Source organism: Lepidochelys kempii, chromosome 17 (assembly GCF_965140265.1).
Source record: "Lepidochelys kempii isolate rLepKem1 chromosome 17, rLepKem1.hap2, whole genome shotgun sequence".
Classification (NCBI taxonomy): Eukaryota; Metazoa; Chordata; order Testudines; family Cheloniidae; genus Lepidochelys; species Lepidochelys kempii.
In genome coordinates, this window is record NC_133272.1 from 13963180 (window position 1) to 13976264 (window position 13085).

At 43.7% G+C, this 13085-nt stretch overlaps 1 protein-coding gene across 1 annotated transcript in view; it reads right to left on the bottom strand.

Moving 5' to 3' along the window:
* GALNT17 (polypeptide N-acetylgalactosaminyltransferase 17) overlaps window positions 1–2646 on the bottom strand; it is a 288971-nt gene extending 286325 nt beyond the window's left edge. Inside the window, exon 1 of the mRNA XM_073315115.1 lies at window positions 1636–2646. Coding sequence (XP_073171216.1) covers window positions 1636–1873 — 238 coding nt within the window. The 5' untranslated portion in view covers window positions 1874–2646. The remainder of the gene's footprint in view (window positions 1–1635) is intronic.
* Window positions 2647–13085: the final 10439 nt, after the last annotated feature.

A 13085-nucleotide genomic window follows, 5' to 3' on the forward strand; every position in this document is an offset into this window, starting at 1 on the left:
GAGGACTGATATCCCACAGATTTTTTAAGTTAAATATAACTGCGGACTGTCTTATTTACAGATATGCCTATTCCTTTCTGAAAAGTATTAAATTGTTTGCCCGGCTATCTTGCAGCAATGCATTTCACAGGTTCATTACACCGAATAGTATAGAATCTTGTTATCCTTTTACTTCACTCCTCACATTGCCACGCAACACTGTTTCAGCAGCTTCTGTTGGATAACACTGGGGTTTAGATTAGGTGTCATCCACCTTTATAAGCAGGAAATTCTTCTCACACATGTGTATGGAGTAGCAATGTAAAATGATCCGTTCTCGACTGGCTTAGTGCATCTCAATTTATACAACACTGTTCCCAAACCCAGAGATTAACCAAGATGATGATTATAACTAAAGACAAAACACCAGCATATGCCTGCTGCATTCCAGTATATGCCTAGCATCCACTGCCTAGTATTGCCATCCATCAGTAATAGTTCTGAGTCAGTACACAAATGCAATTCACAAGGTGCTCCATTCAACAGTACAGAATCATGCCTTAGTTTAGTATTCAAGAATCAGGGGAGGGGAGAACATACCGACATTACAGAAAATATTAACTATGTTAATTTTGCAATATTAAAATCTATAGTCTTTAAATCCACAGAGACTGGAAGCTCCAAATGGGTTGGCTGGAAGCTCTAAATCACATTGCTACTAGTGAATCTATGGGGAACACTTAAAAAAAATAGCTGTTTAGTCTGTGTTTTAATTAGATATCTCACCTCGATTTCTTACATCCCCACAACATGTTTCGGTATCCCTCATGGCATCTTTATGCTCCCTTTCTACATCTCCGAACTATTGAACCTGGTGAGATTTTAATAGAAATCCCTGCACTGTGCTATAAAGAGAAGCATTACGGGAGGTTTTAATTAGCATCTGTCAAGGCTGAGCCATAGGAAACGTTTGAATTGTTTGTTTAACTTATTACCGAAAAGTGCATTTACTGTCTGGCTGTCTGCACTTGGATGACACAAAATGCTTTAGACTTTTGAACCCCCTCTCCCCAAAAGTTTTTAAAAAATAGCAAACAACAAATTTCTGGTGGTAAAAAGCCATTTCCTCAATCAATACACAGCATGCTTCTTCAACCCTATATTTGGCTGCTGAACTAGTTTCTGATCTCCTGAGGAAAAAGTCATGATGGTATAATTTCCTGACCGGAACAACAAAACTGAGAGCCAGCATTATATTATTACACATTCCTCCCATTCTGTGCAAGGTACTTGCAATCTTTTAAGAAACTAACATAGCTTAGAAATTAGAGACTACGCTGATTCACCCAGTTATGTCTCCTAAAGATATAGCTTGCATGAGAACACAGAAAACATATCTGATGAAGTGGGTTTTAGCCCACAAAAGCTTATGCGCAAATAAATTTGTTAGTCTCTAAGGTGCCACAAGGACTCCCCGTTGTTTTTTCTGATACAGACTAACACGGCTACCCCTCTGAAACCTGTCACAGAAAAGATAGGTAAGTAGCTCTCTACTTTTGCTAACTTCAAGAATCATTGTTCTCTATTATATTTTTATTTGTATTTCCAAGTATGTCTGTGCCCGAAAGGTAACAAAAGAATGACAGCTATTCCTACCATTTAGCTGCCTGTAGACTATATCTTCTAGAAGGGAGAGCCTTTTCAGTACTGCATCCTGGATAGGGCTGATGCCATGGGCTGTCAAGTTGGCCACTTCTGCCCTGGGATGAATTTCATGGAAGGAATCCCCGCTCTTGACGGTGATGGGTCTACACTTGGCCAGAAAGAGGACAAAGCCAGCCACTGCAATCAAGTTCAACACCAACAGAACTTTGACTCGCCTCAAAGAAGCCATCAAACTCCCAGTGTGGCCGCTTCTGCTGCTGCTTAGCAAATGAGGGGTGGCGTGTGGGGAGGCGCCTGGCTGGAGATGCAAAGGTGGCTTGGGATGGGAGGTGGCTGCAGGTGAGAGCACATCCCACGTCCCCGGGAGCTGTGGTCTCAAGCCCAAGCAGGGAGCGTGCAGGACAAGCGGCAGCCGCAAAGCTGGGTGGTACGGAAAGGTGCCGGCTCAGGAAGGCTTCCTAGTGCCCCGCAGGTGCAGAAGAGATGGAGAGAACCGTCCGGGTGCGGCAGCCGCGGCGCCCGGAGGGGAAATGCCCCCGGGATGGGGAAGCCAGAGCCGCAACTCCTGGTCCCCTTGAATGCGTCCTGCGCCTGCTGCCCCCCGTTATTCCGCACAGCTCAGACTCCCAGCGCCGGCCAGCTTCCCGTGGACGGGCTGGGCTCCAGGAGCCGATCCCCGCAGGGCTGGCACAGGGCGTCCTTCATGCCGAACGGCAACTCCGGAATGAAGGTGGCTTGCGAACGAAGGGGCGAAATGTCACAAGCTTGGGTCCCCCCCCGCCGTCCCCCCTTTAAGTCATTCGCTCGCTCAATCCAGGCGGAAGGTAAACCCAGCCCCGCTCCATCCTCCCCACTGCATCCCTGCAGCCGCAGCCGGGGAGGGGCTGGGGTGGTTCCCCTCTCACGCGGTGCACGGCGGACCTAGGGTCCCTCCCGGCCCCGCAGCAAGTCAGCCACCATCCTACGCCTCCTCCCCGCACCGTCATCCGGCTGCTCCGCGCTCGGGAGTCGCCGCTGCAAGGCGAGAGGGAGGGAGGGAGGGACGGACGCTGCGGCAAAGGCGCCCCCCCCCCAAGCGGGGCGCGCGGGCCAGGTGGGGCCCCCCCCGAGCCCGGCGGCGCGCGCGGGGCAGGAGCGGCGCGCGAAGCCCGGGCGAGGGCGGCTGCGCTCCCTCCGGTCCCAGGCAGGCGCCGGCGCCGGGGCCGGGGCCGGGGGCAGCGGCTCGCTCTCGCCTCTGGGCTTCCCGGGCTGGGGGCGCCTGAGCGGAGGAGACCCTCCCCGCCTGTGTGCCCGAAGCCCCGCGGCCTGCCCGGGGAAGGGTTGGAGGGAAAATCCGGGCTGGAGAAAGGGGATGTGTTGCCGGTTGGTACGATATTGGCGAGGGGGAGGCTGCTGGGTGGAAAATAAGGGAGCGGGTCCGACCGTCTGTCTGGCCTGTGTGTCCCTCCGGCTGGTGGCAGAGTTAGCACCCACATCTTTTTTTTTTTTTTTAAATAAAGTATTGCCCTGCCCGTGTCTCCCCCGGTACAAAAATACATGGGGAGAGAAGAGCAAAGTCAGGGAAACTAAGTCACAGCTCAGGCTCCTCCAAAGCAACACTTAGAGAGGGACATTTCCTCTAGCCCAGGTAGCAGAAGTGACTCCAGTTCTGCAGTCAGCCCAGCCCCGGAGACCGTCCTTCTTCAGTTCGCTTTGTTTTTCCCAGCATTAGACCTTTGCATTTTCTTTTAAGGCACAGTTAAATTGGGGGACGCCCCTTCCTTTCTTAAAAGTCATCTGCAGAGTGCCGGGCACTGGAGACTTAGATTTGGCTTTAAAACTACAAACAGCAGCACAGGCAGCAAAGTCAGTCAAACGCAGAGCATATGTCTGAATAAAAACACTGCAAAAATATTGTTCAAAAACAGGCAAACCAAATGAATACATGTTCAAAATATATACAGGCCAGATCCTCAATTGGTGTAGCTCCATTGAAATCAACAGATCTACATTTATTCAGAACAATTCAGCGTTGGGCCCATATAGAGAAAACTCTGAGTTCATGCATTTTATCTTTACATGGAGGCAGACCTGAAGGTATTTTTCCAGTTTCTTTCTTTTTTTTTTTTTAAACAGACATTATTAGTTATAGAGATGAGAAACTTTCCCAGTCTGATGCAGAGTGACCAAAAGCCCCCTTTCCCCTCCTTAAATTGTCCTAATTAGAAACAAGTGACCATAACATTCTGATTCTCATAATAATAAAAATCACCTTGGATTAACATAACAGCAAATTATATAATATCAGTATAATGATATGTATTGAGAAAAGGGGAAAACCAATCACATGCGTACACACAAACATAACTTTTTTTTAAACACACACACAGGCTTTCTGTGTTTTGTTAATCTGATGACCCTTAATCCAGATCTGGAGAGGGTTGTTCAATCTTCAAATCTCCATGTTTCTGCTTCAGAACAGGAGGATGGACTAGACCACCTCTTGAGGCCCATGCCAGTCCTACGTTTTTATGATGTCATGTTCATTCAGTCATTAACCTTTCTGGTGGAAAGCCAGGAAGGGTATCAACTGGAATAATGGACTGAGTGATAGTGACCGCTAGTCACTAGCTGGAGACCACTGTGGCACTCAACCCTCTTCAGAGTGGAAGTCACTGGGATGGGTTTGAAATAAATACCTAGAGGATGGGAGTGAGGGGTTAATGGAATGGTAAAATTCTTCCAGTATAAAACTCCATAAGTCGTATTTCAATGCCTATAATATTTTATCCCAAAATCATGAACTCTTAAGAGGACAAATCCATATAGTTACAGCTGTCATTATTGAATAATGTGCCATTATTAAACTTTATTTTCAATGAAATCACGATATAAAAATGCAGCAGAAATTCAAATCCAGGTTGAAGCATGGTGTCAAAGTAGAGTTGGGCGGAGAGGGTTTATTTTAAAAATATTCCCCCTTCCCCGCCTCTCCCTCCCCCCCCCCAAAAAAAAACAACACAAACAAAAACCTTCAAGAGATTTGACATTTCAGATGATGGGATACAAAATCTTTTGCTTCTAGATTGCTGGTTCAAATCCAGTCTAAGGTTGATAAATGACCAAACATTGCTACAATAGACTGCATGAAATGGTCCCTCCTCAAGTTTCCAGTGTTCGGGTGTCCACATTTCAAAATCCATTTCCACCATCCACAATTCCTCTATTCACCAGAAAGGCCAAGCTGTGAATGGCTGTGTTTGCCAAGAAGAATGAACTACTCCACCCTTTTCAGATAAGGACTGAAGGAGGTTGGCAAGGAAGTGTGAGAAAGTCTACATTGCATCTGCCTGTTTTTTACCTTATATGTGAAGAAACAGAAGACTTTGGTTTCCAGAGACGTCAATCCAAGCACTTTCCCCCAGCAGTAAATGTACTGATTCAAAAAATAATAATTAGAGCTGCTAGAGCTGTTTACCAAAAAGAAAAGCAGCATAGCACTCAAAGCAGAGAAAATTTCCTATTCACCTGCATATTTTTAACTGCTGCTTTTTGAAAGATGGGGTTCAGTCTTGGAAAGATAGGACCCAACCCATCCTGCAAGGTCTTCATTGCACAGAACTCTCACTGAAGTAAACATACTTGCATTATATACATGTAGCAAAAGTGGAGTTTTAATTATAAAGCTCTAATAATAAAAGCTTAGATTTAAAAGAAAAAGAATGACACACAACTTATAATATGACAGATTTCAGAGGAACAGCCGTGTTAGTCTGTATTCGCAAAAAGAAAAGGAGTACTTGTGGTTAGTCTCTAAGGTGCCACAAGTACTCCTTTTCTTTTTGCGAACTTATAATATGACCTTAATGCTGTTAGTGTTTTCAAAAGTAAAATGCTAATTCTTAATTTCTATTCAAATTTTCTATTTTCCTCTTACTCAAAAGCGGCTGAACCACTTTTGCTCAGTCTTTCCAGAACCACTCACTTTGGGGCAGATGCTAAGCCTGGGAAATTTCAGTCTGAAAACTTTCAGGAATAGAGAGTGACTGAAAAGCCTGGAATTAGAAAACCATTATGCAGCTTTAAGTATATCCAGTCCAAAATACTGAGCAGCAATATGGCAGCCTCCTTCAATATGAATTACACAGGAGGACCTGGATGATTTTGTTATACAGAGAGGGACAACTGCTTCCAAATAGTCTGCTGTGAACTTTGTGATCTTGAGAGCTGCTGCATTAGCATACCTTTCCGTTAATGCCATTGTATTCCCTAGGTGAGGAGGAGGCAAGGAACATACCCTGGATCACATACGAGAAAATTCCACTGAAGCATACAGAAGGTGCCATATAGCATTGAAGGAGACCAGAAAAGAGGTTATGCTCTGTGGCATGGAAATCTAGAAGAAAAATACCAGGTGCACACACACACAGGCTACCTTAAGTGTGGCTAACAAACGAGCGCTCCATTAATACCGTACAATACTATAAAAGAACTGTGGGAATTCAAATCCAAATAGGGAATTTTTTAACGTATGGGGAAAATGTGAAAACATCTTCCACAACTCCACAGACGTAGGATGTTGGTTCACAGGGGGACAAGACTGAGACCAATCATAGCTTTGTTTTTCTCCCTCGGCCTATTTCCATTTTTTTTCTAGAAATTGCTGCATAAAAATGTTATAAAGCAAAGAAGAAGTGGAACAAAGGGACATTTACCATTAATGTGTGTCTCTAATGCTCTGGAAAAATTCTATTTCTGCCTAACACACTAGGGTATCAAAAGTCAATAGCAGTAATGTATAGCCTCTATATATGCTGGCCAAAATTATTATTTCCCTGTATCTGAGAAAAAAATCCACTATATCATTATTCGGCGGTTCAATTACTGATATTAAAATCTTCTAGCTCAAAGCTCTGCTCCTTGAATGCAACGAGCATGGCTACAAGAGTTTTGGCAAAGTAACTTGGCTTTCTGAGGTTATGCAGTCCTGATTCTCCTCTCACCTAATGGTTAGCAATGTGGAGGGACTTGAAGTAACTGGGACAGCTGCTCTTCACTGCTCTGCTACATCTGCACCATTCAAGGTGCAAATGTTGCCCTCAAGCGAGCTGCTGGGGATTCCCTCAACATTAGGGAGTTCCCAGAAGGGATACAGCTGGTAGAGCCAGCTCCTTGCACATCCTCCCCACAGCTTCTGCAGGAAGTTTCAGGAACTGGGGAGGGGAAGGGGGCACTGAGGAATAGGCCAGAGCATTCTCTACTCCAGTTGGTGAACAATCCCTTGGGGGCCATTGTCATCTTGCTCAGGTTGCAACAGCCTCCAGTCTGCTCTAACCTGGTCTCAGGGCTGAGGAGAGAATAAGGGTATTATAACTGGCTCCCTGGACATACATTGGACCCAGCAGTGTAAAGCTAGTGTAAGCGAAAGGACAGTTAGGTCTTTTATATATCAATCCACTTGGCCTGCATTACTTAACTTTGACTTTAAAACCTCTTACAAAAGCCATTATAAAAGAAGAAAAATAGCAGCAGAAATAAAGTCTTCAAATTCTCCCTCCAAAACTCAAAGTACAAGTTCTGCCTGGATGATTGGTTTAGTGCAATTAATTTTTTTTTTTTTTTTTTTACTTCAGGGGTGCATTAGCTTTAGTTGATGTTCACGATTTGTCCCTCTCTAACACTGCCATGAGACTCTTGAGGATTCCTTATTACTGTTTAAATGTAGTTCTACTTCCCTAGTGCGTGCAGCCATTGGGGAAAGGATCTCTCCCCCAACAGTTCTGGAGAATTCAAATTTCCCCCGCCATCTGTGGATTTTTTTTTTAAATTTATTGGACTCAGAATTCAGTCCTAAAAGATGTGACACTTCTACAAGATGTCAAGTCTGCTCAACTTCCACCAAAACCACTGGGATTTGAAGGCACAAAGTAGTTTGCAGGGCAAGATGGTTATAATCTGAGAAATTATACCCCTTGCATAACCTACAGAGTTATGCAGCAATGTGGCTTTGTGGGTGTCAAGCTTTTCTTGTTGCACATACAGTAGGCAGTTTCAAAACTTGTTTTCAAACAATAATTCAAATTGGGAGATTCATCAGAACTGGCTCTTTCCCATGAACAGTTTCAGCTTATCAGCATTTTCCTATGAAAAATTGTTAAATTCTTGACCAGCTCTAATTATACACTGATAATGTAACATGTCTGCTTCTTATTCTAGCTGGAACACTGACACGGAGAGCAGCAAAAGAAAAAGTTAAATTTTGGGTCAGTGTTAGCAAAGTTCTCACTGTTTCTAAATGGGTTCGTCCATCCCTTATCTGAGCGAAGCCTCTTCAAATCTTTCGAAGAAACCGCAGAAGTGCTGATCCCTATAGATATTGGTAGAAGTACGTGAAACTTCTGTTTTAATTTCTCAACCTAAAAGCAGAATGCAAAACATTGTCCATATTCCAGCCCATTTCACTAATGTGTCATAATTTGATGAGCAGCTCACGGTCACATGCTCTAGTTAAAATTTAATAAAATGTGAATAGAACGCTTGTAGCATGGAAACAAAATGAACCCCCAAAGCTTTAAAGACTTAGCTGTAAGTAATATTTCTTTCTTGCTGTACCTGCTACTGTGGAGAGAGAAAGCTGGAAGGCTGGAACTCAGGGATTTACTCTCAGGTGTTAAATACCTGCACAAGTTAGTGGCAAAAGACTTCAGAAAGGGAAAACTTTAATATGGCTTTCTTTAAAGTCCAGTCTTGCAAGTTGTTTAGTTCTCACACAGGATTGGGCCTCAACGGGACAAAGGAAACCAAAGTTTCAAATTCGTTGAGAATGTCGTGCTTTGACTTTTTGAAACAAAAAATTTCATTTGTCTGTTCAAAACATTTCATTTTGAAATTCTAGTCCATTTCAACTTAACAAAAAGTATAAAATAGTATGAAAATGTGACAATCAAAACAAAATGTTTTAAAATGATCTTTAAGGAAATATTTAGGGTGGCCCAGTCCAAAAATATTTTTGGTTTACTGATTCATGAACATTTTCAAGATTTTGACTTTTCATCATGATCGGGATGGGGGGAAAAATGTTTGAAATCTCAAAAATTCTCACATGACAGGAAAACCATTTCCCATCCAGCTCTACAGATTGTACCACGCCTCCATTAGCATAGTATCTAATCACCTCACAGTCCTCAATGTAGTGGTCCTGACGACACCCCTGTGAGGTGGAAGAAGTGCTAAGTATGCCCATTTTACAGATTGGGAATTGAGAGACAGAGAGACTAAGTGACTTGCCCAAGGTCAAACAGGAAATGTGTGACAGAGCAGGGAACTGAATCTATGTCTCCCTAGTTCCAAGCTACCACCTTAACCACTGGAGCATCCCTCTTCTCTTCACAACAATATCTCCAGGCCAACAGAAAACAAGGCAATCCAGAACCTCATGAAAACTAATTCTCCTGAGAGTTCTGGTCTAAGAATCCAATCCTGCTCCTTTTGAGGCTAATGGCAAAATTCCCTTTAACCTGACTTTCAGCAGAGTCAGAGATCTGATAGTGCAGAGTATAATCAAACCTGTCACTACGGACCTAATCCTGCCCTCCCTGATGTCACTGGGAGTTCGGCCCCTGTTTCAGTGGGACTAGGGTCAGACCTCAGCTAAAATGGAGTTATGGGACACAGCATTGTCCCCTTATCATGGCAGCAATATGGAATTGTTAATACTTTTGTAGTGCCTATAAAACCACTCCAGCACCTGCAGAATTAAATCCTTTCTGGTAAGAAAAGCTGTTTACTGGGCTCAGAGGTGGTTTCTTGATACTGCAGCCAACAGTCAAGTTTTACAATGTTTTTCCACCATTTACCCTCTCGTAAGCAGTCGGGTGTGGCACAAGGGGATTCCACAGGGCCTGGGGAGAGAAATCATATCCCGCAGGTGCAGATTAGCAGAGCTACTCCACGACCAGTAATGCAGCTTTGAGTCCCTGCCACTCTTGTGTACCAATTCTGCAGGGTCAATGAGTAATGGGTCCACATAATCACAGACCCCCTGGCCCTAGCTGTTGGGGCTGAGCATTGAGCTCTCGGTGACATGGGTTCCTCAGTGTGCAGGTGATGTACACCCACTATGCAGCACGCTCCAGTGCAGACAGTGGAATTTCACTGGTCCCACTGCAGCTGGGGCCATTTGATACTATGCTGTGGGGAGAGGCGAGTGGGAAGACATTGCAAATCTTCCGCTTTGAGTGGGAGCATTCAATAGAACGCAGTGGGAAAGAGACAGGGAGTAGGCATCGTTCTTCTGTGGACGCAGATATGAAAGAAAACAGATACTTAATTCTGCCTTCTTATCTACTAAAGCCCTCCATATGTTATTGCCTAAGATATGAAGGGAATAATTTTCAGATTGGCAGCTGTTAAATAGGGTTGCTAAGTATTTTTAAACTAATTTTATAGGCTGGAATTGTGAATAACCTGTTTCTATATTTTTTTTAATGAGATCCTTTAGAAGATAATTAAAGGATCTTTTGCCCTGCATTTGTGCTTAAGCTATGCTATAGTAATGCTAGGGCAGTTTTTACCCTACTGTGATGCTGAATGTTAGTTGACTATCTGTAAGTAATAAATCATTTTAACCCTACAAACTTAAGCCCTCCCAATAAAAAGTTACCATAAATTGCAACAACTAGTAATCCAATACCAGTCCGCTGGTGCAACTGCGTTTTTCTAATTTCATCTCAATGAGAGCTACAAAGAAACTTCCTGTTTCAGGCTTTAAAGAGGCTTCTTATACAAATTTCAAGAAACCTGCATTCCAGCAAGAAATACTTCAAAGCAGTTCCTAAGATTTAGAGGTGCAAGTAGGTCAAGAAAAAGAAATATGTTTGTTTACATTCGATTAAAGAGTTGCATGTCCTCGTCATGTAGTATGTTCATGTGCACACATGTAGGAGACAGACAGATACGTACGTGTGCCTCTGCAATGTTTCTGTACATGGAGTGACAGTGGCCTAGCAGTTAGAGCATCAAACTGGGTTCTATTCCTAACTCTGACACAGTTTTCTTGTAACCTTGAGCAACTCATATTTTCAGGTGTTCAGGTCAGATTACCAAGTATACAGCGCCTACATCTGGGGACAGATTTTCAAAGGAGCTCATATCCCAGTATGCACCCCCAACATGCTAAGCTGTTTTGAAAATCTGGCCACTTATTTTGGTGCTTAGAGGGGAGCTGAGCTCTTTTGCAGATCTGGCCCCAGTTGTGTGCTGAGCTTCTCTCTCTCTATTGCCACTTTCTCATCTTTAAGCAGCCTTGCAAAGCACTAGCTGAAGAAGGTAGTTTGTGCCTGCAGGACCTGGTATGGATGGAGGGACTTTCCTTAGAGTAGTTCCTCAGAGTGGTGATGAATATCTGCTTTTGATCACCAGGTGTTCTCTTGCCTGTGGAGCGAAGTCCTGCCACTCTCTTCTGTTTAATGAAATTACTGGGAGAAATTAAAAGATGATACAGGGAACACCATGACCAGTTTGCAGATGTCTCTCAACTCCAAGTCTCCTTTTCTTCTGTCCCTTACACTGCTGTCAGCAGGTTTATTCAAAACCTAGAAGCAACTGAAAACTTGGGTGAAAGCCAGCTGGCTACAACTCAATCTGGTCAAGACTCTGGTGAACCTGGTCACTGGAGGGTAGGGGGCCGTGCTTTCCAGAATCTGGCAAAATCTGTGACTTGCTCCATGAAATGAGGGTTTATGCCCAACTACCAATATAATCACATCCACAGACCTTCCTAGCTTTTCATCTGAATTGCTGCAGCAGGTCTGAGCACAGACGAATTGTAAAAGCAACACCCAAGCCGCACATCTGTGCTCCACTCGCCAGAGCAACTGCCAATCAGACTGCTAGCTGAAACTCAGTATACTCAACGCTCTAAATGAACTAGGCCCAAATTGATGGAACAGTTGTTACGCCTTTGGCCAGGTAACTGCAAAATGCTGCTTCACTATTTCTGACCTACTATAAAATATAAGCTTATTTAGAGTGCTGGAGCATGCTGTCCCAACGGTGAAGCTCACAGGATGTGCAGGCAAGGCATTATGGGTACTAGACCCTGGCCTGCTTCTGGAATATTTTTCCTTCATAAATATGGGACTTGTATCCTCTTTTGGGACTCCAGCCTCTAGAGACCTAGACAAATATTTGGGCAGGAATAATTCCTTCTAGTTGAGGGCAGCCAGCCAGTACATTACATCAGCCAATGCTGCACATAAAGTCTATCCCCCATTATCATAGCATCTAATTTTTGATTAGACCACACAATTACCTCACAATTTTGTATTTATCCCCATAACACCGCTGTGAGGTAGGGAAGTGCTATTGTCCCTATTTTTACAGCTGAAGGACCGGACGCACAGAGAGATTAAGAGCCTTGCTCAAGATCACACCTTAAGTCTGTGACAAAGAAGGGATTTGAACGTGGGTCTTCTAAGTCCCCGACTAGCACCCTAAACCTCTCTCGCTGTCTTCCCCCAACCCCCCTTCTCACACACACACCCCCCTACCATCCTGTTCAATAAAGAACCAGAGAAGAGCAAAACAACAACAAAAAGGGTTCATTCTGACAGCCATTAAAAAAAAAAGTACACTAAATGCAAGTCTATGAAAATGCATCAACATATCCGTCATTTCTCCTGGCACTGCTGTGATTTCTAGTGTCATGTCCACGTTTTCTCCCAGTCCCCATGAGTGGATTCTACTTACGCACAGATGACCCCGACACCACCCTCACTGTTAATCATGTTATACTCAAACGCCTCTAGGAGACTAGTCCTGAAAAGCTGGGGTCTTTTGGCTTGTTGTGGAGGAAGGATTTCTCACCCACAGTCAGTATTTGCTTGCTAACAACGCCATTCTTGGAAGAACCTTGCACTGTCAGATGGAAACACTGCTGTGCTGTGTGTTCTTCTTTCCTTAACTGCCTTTTTAGCATTTTAAAAACACGATATACTCAGGAAAGCTTGTAAAACTCCCCATACATAAAGTTTATTCCTCTACAGGGTTAATTGCCGAATACCTCCTGGAACTATGGATAAGTAACTAATCTTCAATCCGTCACCAGCAGCCACTGACACGTTTTTAAAAAGCTAATTATTACCTTTTCAACCAAAAGCAACACAGAATTTGATTTGGGGGAAGGCACTACAAAATACTGAAACTGTTTGGCAACCGTACCTGGTAAGCAGGTGGAAGAGCTGGAAGAGACTGGTACCTATTTCGTTCTGCTATATAAAGTCTATTTACACAGTCTCTGAAATCTTCATATACAAAAAATGTACTTCAAACAGACACTTTGAAAAATGGCTGAACAAGTCAAACAATATGGATTTGCTGGAAAAAAATTCTCCTTTGTTATATAGCACGGGTATTTGAGGGCAGGTGGTAAATATATATTTAAAATAATAAATGATAACGAT